General features: G+C 44.8%; 1 protein-coding gene across 1 annotated transcript in view; it reads left to right on the forward strand.

The window, feature by feature from the left end:
• The window catches only part of LOC138669768 (contactin-associated protein-like 5), a 1,597,333-nt gene that overhangs the window by 1,334,152 nt on the left and 248,668 nt on the right, over positions 1 to 14,513 (forward strand). The window contains exons 15-16 of the mRNA XM_069756498.1: positions 3,595 to 3,722; positions 5,888 to 6,058. Coding sequence (XP_069612599.1) covers positions 3,595 to 3,722; positions 5,888 to 6,058 — 299 coding nt within the window. The remainder of the gene's footprint in view (positions 1 to 3,594; positions 3,723 to 5,887; positions 6,059 to 14,513) is intronic.

Genomic DNA, 14,513 nt, shown 5'->3' on the forward strand with positions numbered 1-14,513 from the left:
TGTCCAGCTTGTCTATTCGTTTTTGCTGGAAGCTCTGAGACACAAAAGGTGCACCGCCGTGACGTTAGTTCGGCACGGTGGATCTTTTTGCCCCCTTTGCGTGGTTTTTTTGCTTTAGGGTTTTTTGTAGACTGCAAAATTCTCTTTGCTATCCTCGCTCTATCTAGAATATCGGGCCTCACTTTGCTGAATCTATTTCATCCCTACGTTTGTCTTTTCATCTTGCTAACAGTCATTATATGTGGGGGGCTGCCTTTTCCTTTGGGGTATTTCTCTGAGGCAAGGCAGGCTTGTTTTTCTATCTTCAGGCTAGTCAGCTCCTCAGGCTGTGCCGAGTTGCATAGGTAGTGACAGGCGCAATCCACAGCTGCCTTTAGTTGTGTTTAGGATAGGTTCAGGTATTGCGGTCTACAGAGATTCCACGTCTCAGAGCTCGTTCTATTGTTTTTGGGTTATTGTCAGATCACTGTATGTGCTCTGATTGCTGGCACACTGTGTCACTGGATTGCCAACATAACAAGGTTCCATCTCTGCACGGTGGACCCCGGGCTGCGAACGCACCATACTCTATCTGTCGTATTATTTGGTGCGTTCCGCTAGCCCTAACACAGTGAATGCCCAAATGCTTCACAGAAGTTTAGAATGCAGAGTCGTGAAAATAAAAAAATATTTTTTTTCCACAAAAAAGATTTTTATTTTCACAAGGGTAGCAGGAGAAATTGGACCTCAAAAGTTGTCCTATTTATTCCGAGTACGTTGATGCCCCATATGTGGGGGTAACCCACTGTTTGGGCGCACGGCAGAGCTCAGAAGGGAGGGAGCACAATTTGACTTTTTGAGCGCAAAATTGGCTGTCGTGTTTGGAGACCCCCTGATGTACCTAAACAGTGGAAACCCCCAATTGTAGCTCCAGCCCTAACCCCTACACACCCCTAACCCTAATCCCAACCCGATCCATAATCCTAATCGCTAACCCTAACGATAATCACAACCCTTACCCCAAAACAACCCTAATGTCAACCCTAACCATAACCCTAATCAAAACCCTAAATCCAACACACCCCTAATCCTAATCTCATCCCTAACCTCAAACCTAACCCTAATCCCAATACACCCCTAATCACAACCCTAACCTTAACCCTAATCCCAAACCTAACCCTAATCCCAAGCGTAACCCTAATGCCAAACCTAACACTAATACCAACCCTAATCCAAACCCTAACCCTAATACCAACTCTAACCCTAACTTTAGCCCCAACCCTAACCCTAACTTTAGCCCCAACCCTAACCCTAGCCCTAAGGCTACTTTCACACTTGTGTCATTTGGCATCCGTCGCAATCCATCGTTTTGGACAAAAAAACGGATCCTGCAAATGTGCCCACAGGATGCATTTTTTGCCCATAGACTTGTATTGCCAACGGATTGTGATGGATGGCCACACGTCGCGTCCGTCGTGCACTGGATCAGTTGTGTTTTGGCGGACCGTCGGCACAAAAAACGTTCAGTGTAACGTTTTTTTGTACGTCGCGTCCGCCATTTCTGACCGCGCATGTGTGGCCGTAACTCCGCCCCCTCCTCCCCAGGATATAGATTGGGCAGCGGATGCATTGAAAAACTACACCCGCTGCCCACGTTGTGCACAATTTTCACAACGTGCGTCGGTATGTCAGGCCGACGCATTGTGACAGCCCCGTACCGACGTAAGTGTGAAAGAAGCCTAACCCTAAATTTAGCCCCAACCCTAACCCTAAATTTAGCCCCAACCCTAACCCTAAATTTAGCCCCAACCCTAACCCTAAATTTAGCCCCAACCCTAACCCTAGCCCTAACGCTAGCCCTAACCCTAGCCCTAACCCTAACCCTAACCCTAGCCCTAACCCTAACCCTAGCTCTAACCCTAACCCTAACCCTAATTTTAGCCCCAACTGCTCTTCTCCTGCCGGCCGGCAGACGGCGACAGATGGCGGGCGCACTGCGCATGCGCCCGCCATTTTCTTTTGCCAAGAAGCAAGGAGGAGCAGCAGGAGGACCCAGGGACACTGGTGAGTATAATAGGGTCCCCGAATCCCCCTATTTCTCTGTCCTCTAATGTGCGATCACATCAGAGGACAGAGAATTACACTTTGCTTTTTCTTTTTTTTTTGCGGTCGCCGGTAAACAGTTAATTACCGGCGATCGCAAAACAGGGGTCGGTAAAACCAACCCCGATCATGTTCTTTGGGGTCTCGGCTACCCCCGGCAGCCGAGACCCCAAAGAGTCTCCCGGTGCTGGCCGGCGGGCACACTGCGCATGCGCCCGCCATTTTGAAGATGGCGGCGCCCATCAGGAGCCACGAGGAGCACCGGGGGAGACAGGTAAGTATTCGGGGGCTACCTGGGACACCATTTCTCTGTCCTCTGATGTGCGATCACATCGGAGGACAGAGAACTTAAAAAGAAATCGCGTTTTGTTTTTTTTGCGATGGCCGGTAAACGGTTAATTACCGGCGATAGCAAATGCGGGCTCGGTAAAAAAAACCCGAATCATGTTCTCTGGGGTCTCGGCTACCCCCGGCAGCCGAGACCCCGGAGAAAATTCGACTCTGGGGGGCGCTATTTATTTTTTCCACAGCGCCGTTAATTAACGGCGCTGTGGTTTAAGTACCCTTAGCGGCCGCCGTTAAAAGGCGTATCGGCGGTCGATAAGGGGTTAATAGCAGTCTCATAGATAGCAGCTAGCATGGTATGATATCACCAGGACATACGCCAAATGACAAACTCAGCTCCGCTATGGTTGTTTGAAATGGGAGGTTAATACATAGTTGTATTTTGTTTTCACATTTTTCTGAGATATTGAAAATGAACACAAAATGTACAAAGTTGTACACAAGCAGCTGCCCTTTGTCCAATGTTTTGCAGAATGGGTTCTATTAGACTTTTTCTCCTTTTTTTTTTTATTTATCAACTGGTTCTTTAAATTTATAGATATGAGACATCTCTCACCTAATTCCTACTTTTCTGAATGTGTCTTCTTCATAAATTCCACTTTTCTTTCCTCTTCTTCTTATTCTATTGTTAATTTATTCTTCATTTCCATTTTTTCTCCGTTACGTATACATCTTTCCATCTTCTTAATTCTTCTTCAACTTTACCTTTCCTTATTTTTCTACTTTTTATTTCTTTAATTACCAATTCTTATTTCTCAGGACATTCTCATTCTTTCATTTCCCTTTTCTCTTCTTCTTTGTATCTATCTTCTACAAAAAAAATTTATTTTCTATTCTTCTTTCTCTTCCTTCTCCTTCTCACCTTGTTTTCATCTTATCTCTGTCTCATCTTCTCTTTAGAAATTGCCTGTTTAGGAATTGCAACTCCTTCCGCTCTCCCTTTTCTATCCCTATCTTCCTTTTCCTCTACTATTTGTCTTTTTTCTTACTCATACCTTTTCCCTTTCATCTGTCTTTTTTCTTCCCTTCCCTTTTTCAATTTCCTCTTAATTTTTCTATTTTCTCCTCTCTCCCTTTTCTTTTTTATCTCCTTTTTCTCTTTCATTTCTTTCTGTCTCTGCTTCTTTTCTATTCTTATTCTTCTTCTCTTTGTATTGTATAATACAGGACAAGTGACATTGGATTTCTGACCTTTAAAGAACACTTACCGGTCTCACAGATTGTAATCACTGATACAAACAGATCAGGATCTGAAGCTGCCTGGAAAGTGGGACCTCTGCGCTGTTATGGTGACAGTGAGTATATGTTACATACAGTGGGGTAACTAGAGATGGTTGAGACCTGGTACAAGATTTGGATCTGGGACCCCACCTGCATGTTGATCAAATGTATGTACAGTACAGACCAAAAGTTTGGACACACCTTCTCATTTAAAGATTTTTCTGTATTTTCATGACTATGAAAATTGTACATTCACACTGAAGGCATCAAAACTATGAATTAACACATGTGGAATTATATACTTAACAAAAAAGTGTGAAACAACTGAAAATATGTCTTATATTCTAGGTTCTTCAAAGTAGCCACCTTTTGCTTGGATGACTGCTTTGCACACTCTTGGCATTCTCCTGATGAGCTTCAAGAGGTAGTCACTGGAAATGGTCTTCCAACAATCTTGAAAGAGTTCCCAGAGATGCTTAGCACTTGTTGGCCCTCTTGCCTTCACTCTGTGGTCCAGATCACACCAAACCATCTCGATTGGGTTATGTGGAGGCCAGGTCATCTGGCGTAGCACCCCATCACTCTCCTTCTTGGTCAAATAGCCCTTACATAGCCTGGAGGTGTATTTGGGGTCGTTGTCCTGCTGAAAAATAAATGATGGTCCAACAAAACGCAAACCGGATGGAATAGCATGCCGTTGCAAGATGCTGTGGTAGCCATGCTGGTTCAGTATGCCTTCAATTTTGAATAAATCCCCAACAGTGTCACCAGCAAAGCACCCCCACACCATCACACCTCATCCTCCATGCTTCACGGTGGGAACCAGGCATGTAGAGTCCATCCGTTCACCTTTTCTGCATCGCACAAAGACACGGTGGTTGGAACCAAAGATCTCAAATTTGGACTCATCAGACCAAAGCACAGATTTTCCACTGGTCTAATGTCCATTCCTTGTGTTATTTAGCCCAAACAAGTCTCTTCTGCTTGTTGCCTGTCCTTAGCAGTGGTTTCCTAGCAGCTATTTTACCATGAAGGCCTGCTGCACAAAGTCTCCTCTTAACAGTTGTTGTAGAGATGTGTCTGCTGCTAGAACTCTGTGTGGCATTGACCTGGTCTCTAATCTGAGCCGCTGTTAACCTGTGATTTCTGAGGCTGGTGACTTGGATAAACTTATCCTCAGAAGCAGAGGTGACTCTTGGTCTTCCTTTCCTGGGGCAGTCCTCATGTGAGCCAGTTTCTTTGTAGTGCTTGATGGTTTTTGCAACTGCACTTGGGGACACTTTCAAAGTTTTCCCAATTTTTCCGACTGACTGACCTTAATTTCTTAAAGTAATGATGGCCACTCATTTTTCTTTACTTAGCTGCTTTTTTCTTGCCATTATACAAATTCTAACAGTCTATTCAGTAGGACTATCAGCTGGGTATCCACCAGACTTCTGCTCAACACAACTGATGGTCCCAACCCCATTTATAAGGCAAGAAATCCCACCTATTAAACCTGACAGGGCACATCTGTGAAGTGAAAACCATTTCCGGTGACTACCTCTTGAAGCTCATTACGAGAATGCCAAGAGTGTGCAAAGCAGTCATTCAAGCAAAAGGTGGCTACTTTGAAGAACCTAAAATATAAGACACATTTTCAGTTGTTTCACAATTTTTGTTAAGTATATAATTCCACATGTGTTAATTCATAGTTTTGATGCCTTCAGTGTGAATGTACAATTTTCACAGTCATGAAAATACAGAAAAATCTTTAAATGAGAAGGTGTGTCCAAACTTTTGGTCTGTACTGTATGTATCCATAGGATACAGTATAATGTCCTCAATCCATCCTGGGCCAGTTCTAGGTATAATGTTCCCAATCCTGGTCCCCTTCCAAATATAAGGTCCACCATCTTGGCCCCTTTCTTTAATAATGTCCTACATCCTGGGCCCTTTTATGTAATAATGACTCCCACCCTGATCCCTTCCTATAGCAATGTATGCCATCCTCTGCCCCTTCCTGTAATAATGTCCCCATCCTGGCTCTTTCCTGTTATAATACCCCCCCATCCTGGGCCCCAGTTACAATGGGCATCAGCAGGCCCCCATTGTGCACAAGGTTTGGTCGTGGTCGAACCTTCCGCCATCGCTATTTTTAAGCCTCTGATTATCTATGAAGACTCACATGTATTTTCCTGTATATACAGTATTCTGAAGTGACAGTATTGTTAAAATTCACTTAATTCTTGCTTCACAGGAAGTTTTTGGAATTCCGCCTCTTTCACTTCCGGGACCTCTTATCTCTATTTTCCCACGTTCTATTCGGATTACAGCATTGACATCTCATTTTACTTCAAGACCACAAGCTCATCTGCAATCTTCTTGGAAAACATTGGCGTCAAGGATTTCATAAGAATCACGTTAGTCTGTAAGTCTTTGAAGGTTATGTTTGTATGGGCTAAAAACATCTAGCAAGCGCAGGAGTATAGGAAATGTCCCTGCACCAACTAGCAGTCAAAGTGATGATCTTTATTTTAAATATTGTAATGTAATACAATGAGAGTAGCAATTTGGACACAAAATAGCTGCTTTCAAGCCATAGGAAACACACTCCACATAAGCGATATATCCAGGAGCTTCTCACAAAATTAAAACATCATCAAAAAGTTAATTTACTTCAGATCTTCAATACAAAAAGTGAAACTCGTATCTTATATAGAGTCATTACAGAGTGATATACTTCAAGTGTTCATTTCTGTTAATGTTGATGATTATGGCAAATATATATATATATATATATAGGTACATAACGAGTCCTCAATACAGTTCAAAGAATCGAGGCAACACACCATATGAATATATAATCTAAAGGCTATTTATTAGCCAATGTGGTTACGTTTCAGTTCAGAAGTGTGGACGTTTCTCAAGCTGGCCTGAAACGTTACCACATGGGCTAATAAAAATCATTTAGATTATATCTTTATTCAGTGTGCAGCCTCAGTTCTTTGGGATATATATATATATATATATATATATATATATGTATACATATATATATATATATATATATATATATAAATATATCCCAAAGAACTGAGGCTGCACACTGAATAAAGATATAATCTAAATGATTTTTATTAGCCCATGTGGTAACGTTTCAGGCCAGCTTGAGAAACGTCCACACTTCTGAACCGAAACGTAACCACTGGCCTGAAACGTTACCACATGGGCTAATAAAAATCATTTAGATTATATCTTTATTCAGTGTGCAGCCTCAGTTCTTTGGGATATATATATATATATATATATATATGTATACATATATATATATATATACAGTGGGGCAAAAAAGTATTTAGTCAGTCAGCAATAGTGCAAGCTCCACCACTTAAAATGATGAGAGGCGTCTGTAATTTACATCATAGGTAGACCTCAACTATGGGAGACAAACTGAGAAAAAAAAATCCAGAAAATCACATTGTCTGTTTTTTTAACATTTTATTTGCATATTATGGTGGAAAATAAGTATTTGGTCAGAAACAAAATTTAATCTCAATACTTTGTAATATATCCTTTGTTGGCAATGACAGAGGTCAAACGTTTTCTGTAAGTCTTCACAAGGTTGCCACACACTGTTGTTGGTATGTTGGCCCATTCCTCCATGCAGATCTCCTCTAGAACAGTGATGTTTTTGGCTTTTCGCTTGGCAACACGGACTTTCAACTCCCTCCAAAGGTTTTCTATAGGGTTGAGATCTGGAGACTGGCTAGGCCACTCCAGGACCTTGAAATGCTTCTTACGAAGCCACTCCTTCGTTGCCCTGGCGGTGTGCTTCGGAATCATTGTCATGTTGAAAGACCCAGCCACGTTTCATCTTCAATGCCCTTGCTGATGGAAGGAGGTTTGCACTCAAAATCTCACGATACATGGCCCCATTCATTCTTTCATGTACCCGGATCAGTCGTCCTGGCCCCTTTGCAGAGAAACAGCCCCAAAGCATGATGTTTCCACCACCATGCTTTACAGTAGGTATGGTGTTTGATGGATGCAACTCAGTATTCTTTTTCCTCCAAACACGACAAGTTGTGTTTCTACCAAACAGTTCCAGTTTGGTTTCATCAGACCATAGGACATTCTCCCAAAACTCCTCTGGATCATCCAAATGCTCTCTAGCAAACTTCAGACGGGCCCGGACATGTACTGGCTTAAGCAGTGGGACACGTCTGGCACTGCAGGATCTGAGTCCATGGTGGCGTAGTGTGTTACTTATGGTAGGCCTTGTTACATTGGTCCCAGCTCTCTGCAGTTCATTCACTAGGTCCCCCCGCGTGGTTCTGGGATTTTTGCTCACCGTTCTTGTGATCATTCTGACCCCACGGGGTGGGATTTTGCGTGGAGCCCCAGATCGAGGGAGATTATCAGTGGTCTTGTATGTCTTCCATTTTCTAATTATTGCTTCCACTGTTGATTTCTTCACTCCAAGCTGGTTGGCTATTGCAGATTCAGTCCTCCCAGCCTGGTGCAGGGCTACAATTTTGTTTCTGGTGTCCTTTGACAGCTCTTTGGTCTTCACCATAGTGGAGTTTGGAGTCAGACTGTTTGAGGGTGTGCACAGGTGTCTTTTTATACTGATAACAAGTTTAAACAGGTGCCATTACTACAGGTAATGAGTGGAGGAAAGAGGAGACTCTTAAAGAAGAAGTTACAGGTCTGTGAGAGCCAGAAATCTTGATTGTTTGTTTCTGACCAAATACTTATTTTCCACCATAATATGCAAATAAAATGTTAAAAAAACAGACAATGTGATTTTCTGGATTTTTTTTTCTCAGTTTGTCTCCCATAGTTGAGGTCTACCTATGATGTAAATTACAGACGGCTCTCATCTTTTTAAGTGGTGGAACTTGCACTATTGCTGACTGACTAAATACTTTTTTGCCCCACTGTATATATATATATATATATATATATATATATATATATATATATATATAAATATATCCCAAAGAACTGAGGCTGCACACTGAATAAAGATATAATCTAAATGATTTTTATTAGCCCATGTGGTAACATTTCAGGCCAGCTTGAGAAACGTCCACACTTCTGAACCGAAACGTAACCACATTGGCTAATAAATAGCCTTTAGATTATATATTCATATGGTGTGTTGCCTCGATTCTTTGAACTGTATTGAGGACTGGTTATGTACCTATGAGGCTCTGCACCATATCATTATTGGTTCTGCTTTTTACTCATATAAATATATGTGTATATAAATAAAAAATAAAGGGAACACTAAAATACCACATCCTAGATATCACTGAATGATATATTTCAGTTGCAAATCTTTATTCATTACATAGTGGAATGTGTTGAGAACAATAAAACATAAAAATGATCAATGAAAATCAAAATGAATATCCCATGGAAGTCTGGATTTGGACTGATACTCAAAATCAAAGTGGGAAATCAAATTACAGGCTGATCCAACTTCAGTAGAAATGCCTCAAGACAAGGACATGATGTTCAGTTGTGTGTAGCCTCCATGTGCATGTATGACCTCCCTACAATGCCTGGGCATGCTCCTGATGAGGCAGCGGATGGTCTCCTGAGGGATCTCCTCCCAGGTCTGGACTAAAGCATCCGCCAACTCCTGGACAGTCTGTGGTGCAACGTGATGTTGGTGGATGGTGCGAGGCATGATGTCCCAGATGTGTTCAAAATGATTCAGGTCTGGGGAACGAGCGGGTCAGTCCATAGCTTTAATGCATTCATCTTGCCGGAACTGCTGACACACTCCAGCCATATGAGGTCTGGGATTGTCCTGCATTAGGAGGAACCCAGGGCCTGCACCAGCATATGGTCTCACAAGGGGTCTGAGGATCTCAACTCGGTACCTAATGGCAGTCAGGCTACCTCTGGCGAGCACATGAAGGGCTGTGTGGCCCTCCAAAGAAATGCCATCCCACACCATTACTGACCCACTGACAAACCGGTCATGCTGAAGGATGTTGCAGGCAGCAGATCGCTTTCCACGGTGTCTCCAGACTCTGTCACGTCTCTCACATGTGCTCAATGTGAACCTGCTTTCATCTGTGAAGAGCACAGGACGCCAGTGGCGAAATTGCCAATACTGGTGTTGTGTGGCAAATGCCAATCGTCCTGCACGGTGTTGAACTGTGAACACAACCCCCATCTGTGGAAGTTGGGTACTCAGACCATCCTCATGGAGTCGGTTTCTAACCAATTGTGCAGACACATACACATTTGTGGCCTGCTGGAAGTCATTTTGCAGGGCTCTGGCAGTGATCCTCCTGTTCCTCCTTGCACAAAGGCTGAGGTAGCGGTCCTGCTGCTGGGTTGTTGCCCTCCTACGGCCCCCTCCACATCTCCTGGTGTACTGGCCTGTCTCCTGGTAGCGCCTCCAGCGTCTGGACCCTACGCTGACAGACTCAGCAAACCTTCTTGCCAGAGCTCGCATTGATGTGCCATCCTGGATGAGCTGCACTACCTGAGCCACTTGTGTGGGTTGTAGAGTCCGTCTCATGCTACCACGAGTGTGAAAGCACAACCAACATTCAAAAGTGGCCAAAACATCAGCCAGAAAGCATCGGTACTGAGATGTGGTCTGTGGTCCCCACCTGCAGAACCACTCCTTTATTGAGTGTGTCTTGATAATTGCCAATAATTTCCATCTGTTGTCTATTCCATTTGCATAACAGCATGTGAAATTTATTGTCAAACAGTGTTACTTACTAAGTGGACAGTCTGATTTACTTGGAGCTATATTCTGTTGCTTAAGTGTTCCCTTTATTTTTTTGAGCAGCGTATATCGCATAGATCGCCCCCAAGGGCTATGGGGAACTCGGTACCGGGCCCTCTTCTGTACTCACTGGGGATGACACGGTGGCTGGCCCGATCCGTGGCCCTTGGGAGGTCTGTTGGTGCAATGGTTGGAACGGTCTTTAAAGGGATAGTGTTCGTGACGCCACCTGTGGTATTCGGTTAGGGTGACCGACGCTGCTTAGGGGTCTGCTGAGGTGATGTTATGGCAGCTAGATGGTATACCTTCCCACAGGTGAAGTATATCCCCAGGGCTTCCCAGAGTGTAGGTAATAGATGGTGGATGATGTGAGGCGCAGTGAATAACAAGGACAGGTGCAGTCTCTTTACCATTACTGAAGGATTCAGCATCCACAGTCCAGGACACCAGACCACAGGGAAGGCAGAGTCCGGCCGGTCCGAAGGCACATCAAGAGTCCCCTTATCCAGGTGGAATTCAGTAGCCTTCCTACTAGCACCTGGGTGTTGTAGTACCTCCCTGCTGAGCAACTCGGTAAGGTCCTCACAACTCTTGTGATGTTCTAAATGTTATCTCTTCCTCTCAGTCCCCCAGATGGTGTGGATAGGACAAACCCGTATGACTGATGGCCTGAGGCTTGTTTATGGGGGCCCTAGAGATGCCCCGACCCCACAATTTGCCACCGTGTCTTCTTAGGTATTTAAGGTTGGGCAGCCAACTTGGAATTGACTGTCCTGCCGGTCTCTGAAGTAAAGCGTAGAGTCTATTACTCCCTCGGTGTTCCGGCCACCGGCTACGTGCCTCAGAAGGAGGCAGACTCTCTCAGGGCAGAGCTCCTTCTGGTTTTCTCCTTTTGCTATGATGTCACGTCTCACTTTCTACAATACAATTCCTTTCTCGTCCTTCCTTAGGATGCTGCCGCATGGGTTGCAGGAGCATCTCCGTGTCTTTCTGACTCGTGCTTGTTCTCTGACAGGATCCCACCCCTGTCTGGGGCCCTCTGCAGCTTTGTGGTGTTCCTCCTTTCCCGCTGTCTGCCTGACAGGGGTTGCCTGGGCAATACCCAGTCAGCTTCTCCCTAACTTTCTATCCAACCCACCAGTTTTACCCTAATGTGAGGACTGGCCTAGTAGATAGAACCTTTGCTCCCCCTGGTGGACTGGAGTGTGAAGTGTGGTGTATGGTTTGTGATACTTGGCAGGGTGAACTCCTTTAGTGCCATCAGATGCAATATCACTCCCCTTGTGGAAGAACAACATTACTGCAATGACCAGGACTCTGGGGCACTGCATATATATATATATATATATATATATATATATATATAGTATATATGTGTGTTTATATTTAATTGCTACTGGAGCGCTTGATCTACTCCCGCCTTACCCGTTACCTCTCCACTCATTCCCTCCTAGACCCTTCACAGTCCGGTTTCCGCCCCCTACATTCGACAGAAACTGCAGTCATCAAGGTGACCAATGACCTTCTGACAGCAAAATGTAACGGTGACCACTCTCTGCTTATTCTCCTCGACCTTTGTGCAGCTTTCGACACTGTTGACCACCCTCCCCTACTCTCTAGGCTCCAGTCACTAGGCATTAAGGACACTGCTCTCTCCTGCTTCTCCTCCTACCTTTCTGACCGCTCCTTCAGTGTTCTGTTCTCTGGCTCCACTTCATCTCCTCTTCCTCTCACTGTTGAGGTACCTTAGGGCTCAGTCCTTGGCCCCATTCTCTTCTCCCTCTACATAGCCCCAATTGGACAGACCATCAGCAGATTTGGCTTTCAGTACCATCTTTATGCTGATGACACACAACTATACACGTCATCCCCTGTTATGTTTGCTAATGACAGGTGTTATGAAGGCAATCCAGAAACACAGTGTGCTTAGCGATCAGAGCGCACACAGTGATCTGACAAATACCCAAAAATACAAGGACGAGCTCTGAGACGTGGAAACTCTGTAGACTGCACACCTGATCCTATCCTAAACACAACTAAAAGCGGCTGTGGATTGCGCCTAACAACTACCTAGGCAACTCGGCACAGCCTAAGAAACTAGCTAGCCTGAAGATAGAAAAATAGGCCTGACTTGCCCCAGAGAAATTCCCCAAAGGAAAAGGCAGCCCCCCACATATAATGACTGTGAGTAAGATGAAAAGACAAAACGTAGGGATGAAATAGATTCAGCAAAGTGGGGCCCGATATTCTAGGACAGAGCGAGGACAGTAAAGCGAACTTTGCAGTCTACAAAAAACCCTAAAGCAAAACCACGCAAAGGGGGTAAAAAAAACCACCGTGCCGAACTAACGGCACGGCGGTACACCCTTTGCGTCTCAGAGCTTCCAGCAAAACAAAAGACAAGCTGGACAGAAAAAAAGCAACAAAAAAGCAAAAAGCACTTAGCTATACAGAGCAGCAGGTCACAGGAACAATCAGGAGAAGCTCAGATCCAACACTGAAACATTGACAAGGAGCAAGGATAGCAGCATCAGGCGGAGTTAAGTAATGAAGCAGTCAACGAGCTCACCAGAACACCTGAGGGAGGAAGCTCAGAAGCTGCAGTGCCACTTGTGACCACAGGAGTGAATTCAGCCACAGAATTCACAACAGTACCCCCCCCTTGAGGAGGGGTCACCGAACCCTCACCAGAGCCCCCAGGCCGACCAGGATGAGCCGCATGAAAGGCACGAACAAGATCGGAAGCATGAACATCAGAGGCAAAAACCCAGGAATTATCTTCCTGAGCATAACCCTTCCATTTAACCAGATACTGGAGTTTCCGTCTAGAAACACGAGAATCCAAAATCTTCTCCACAATATACTCCAATTCCCCCTCCACCAAAACCGGGGCAGGAGGCTCAACAGATGGAACCATAGGTGCCACGTATCTCCGCAACAACGACCTATGGAATACATTATGTATGGAAAAGGAGTCTGGGAGGGTCAAACGAAAAGACACAGGATTGAGAACCTCAGAAATCCTATACGGACCAATAAAACGAGGTTTACATTTAGGAGAGGAAACCTTCATAGGAATATGACGAGAAGATAACCAAACCAGATCCCCAACACGAAGTCGGGGACCCACACGGCGTCTGCGATTAGCGAAAAGTTGAGCTTTCTCCTGGGACAAGATCAAATTGTCCACTACCTGAGTCCAGATCTGCTGCAACCTATCCACCACAGAATCCACACCAGGACAGTCCGAAGACTCAACCTGTCCTGAAGAGAAACGAGGATGGAACCCAGAATTGCAAAAAAATGGAGAAACCAAGGTAGCCGAGCTGGCCCGATTATTAAGGGCGAACTCAGCCAACGGCAAAAAGGACACCCAATCATCCTGGTCTGCAGAAACAAAACATCTCAGATATGTTTCCAAGGTCTGATTGGTTCGTTCGGTCTGGCCATTAGTCTGAGGATGGAAAGCCGAGGAAAAGGATAGGTCAATGCCCATCCTACCACAAAAGGCTCGCCAAAACCTTGAAACAAACTGGGAACCTCTGTCAGAAACAATATTCTCAGGAATGCCATGCAACCGAACCACATGCTGAAAGAACAAAGGTACCAAATCAGAGGAGGAAGGCAATTTAGCCAAGGGCACCAGATGGACCATTTTAGAAAAGCGATCACAGACCACCCAAATGACTGACATCTTTTGAGAAACGGGAAGGTCAGAAATGAAATCCATCGAAATATGTGTCCAAGGCCTCTTTGGGACCGGCAAGGGCAAAAGCAACCCACTGGCACGAGAACAGCAGGGCTTAGCCCTAGCACAAATCCCACAGGACTGCACAAAAGTACGTACATCCCGTGACAGAGATGGCCACCAGAAGGATCTAGCCACTAACTCTCTGGTACCAAAGATTCCAGGATGACCAGCCAACACCGAACAATGAAGTTCAGAGATAAGTTTATTAGTCCACCTATCAGGGACGAACAGTTTCTCTGCTGGACAACGATCAGGTTTATTCGCCTGAAATTTTTGCAGCACCCGCCGCAAATCAGGGGAGATGGCAGACACAATGACTCCTTCCTTGAGGATACCCGCTGGCTCAGATAAACCCGGAGAGTCGGGCACAAA

This window comes from Ranitomeya imitator, chromosome 3 (assembly GCF_032444005.1).
Source record: "Ranitomeya imitator isolate aRanImi1 chromosome 3, aRanImi1.pri, whole genome shotgun sequence".
NCBI classification, from domain to species: domain Eukaryota; kingdom Metazoa; phylum Chordata; class Amphibia; order Anura; family Dendrobatidae; genus Ranitomeya; species Ranitomeya imitator.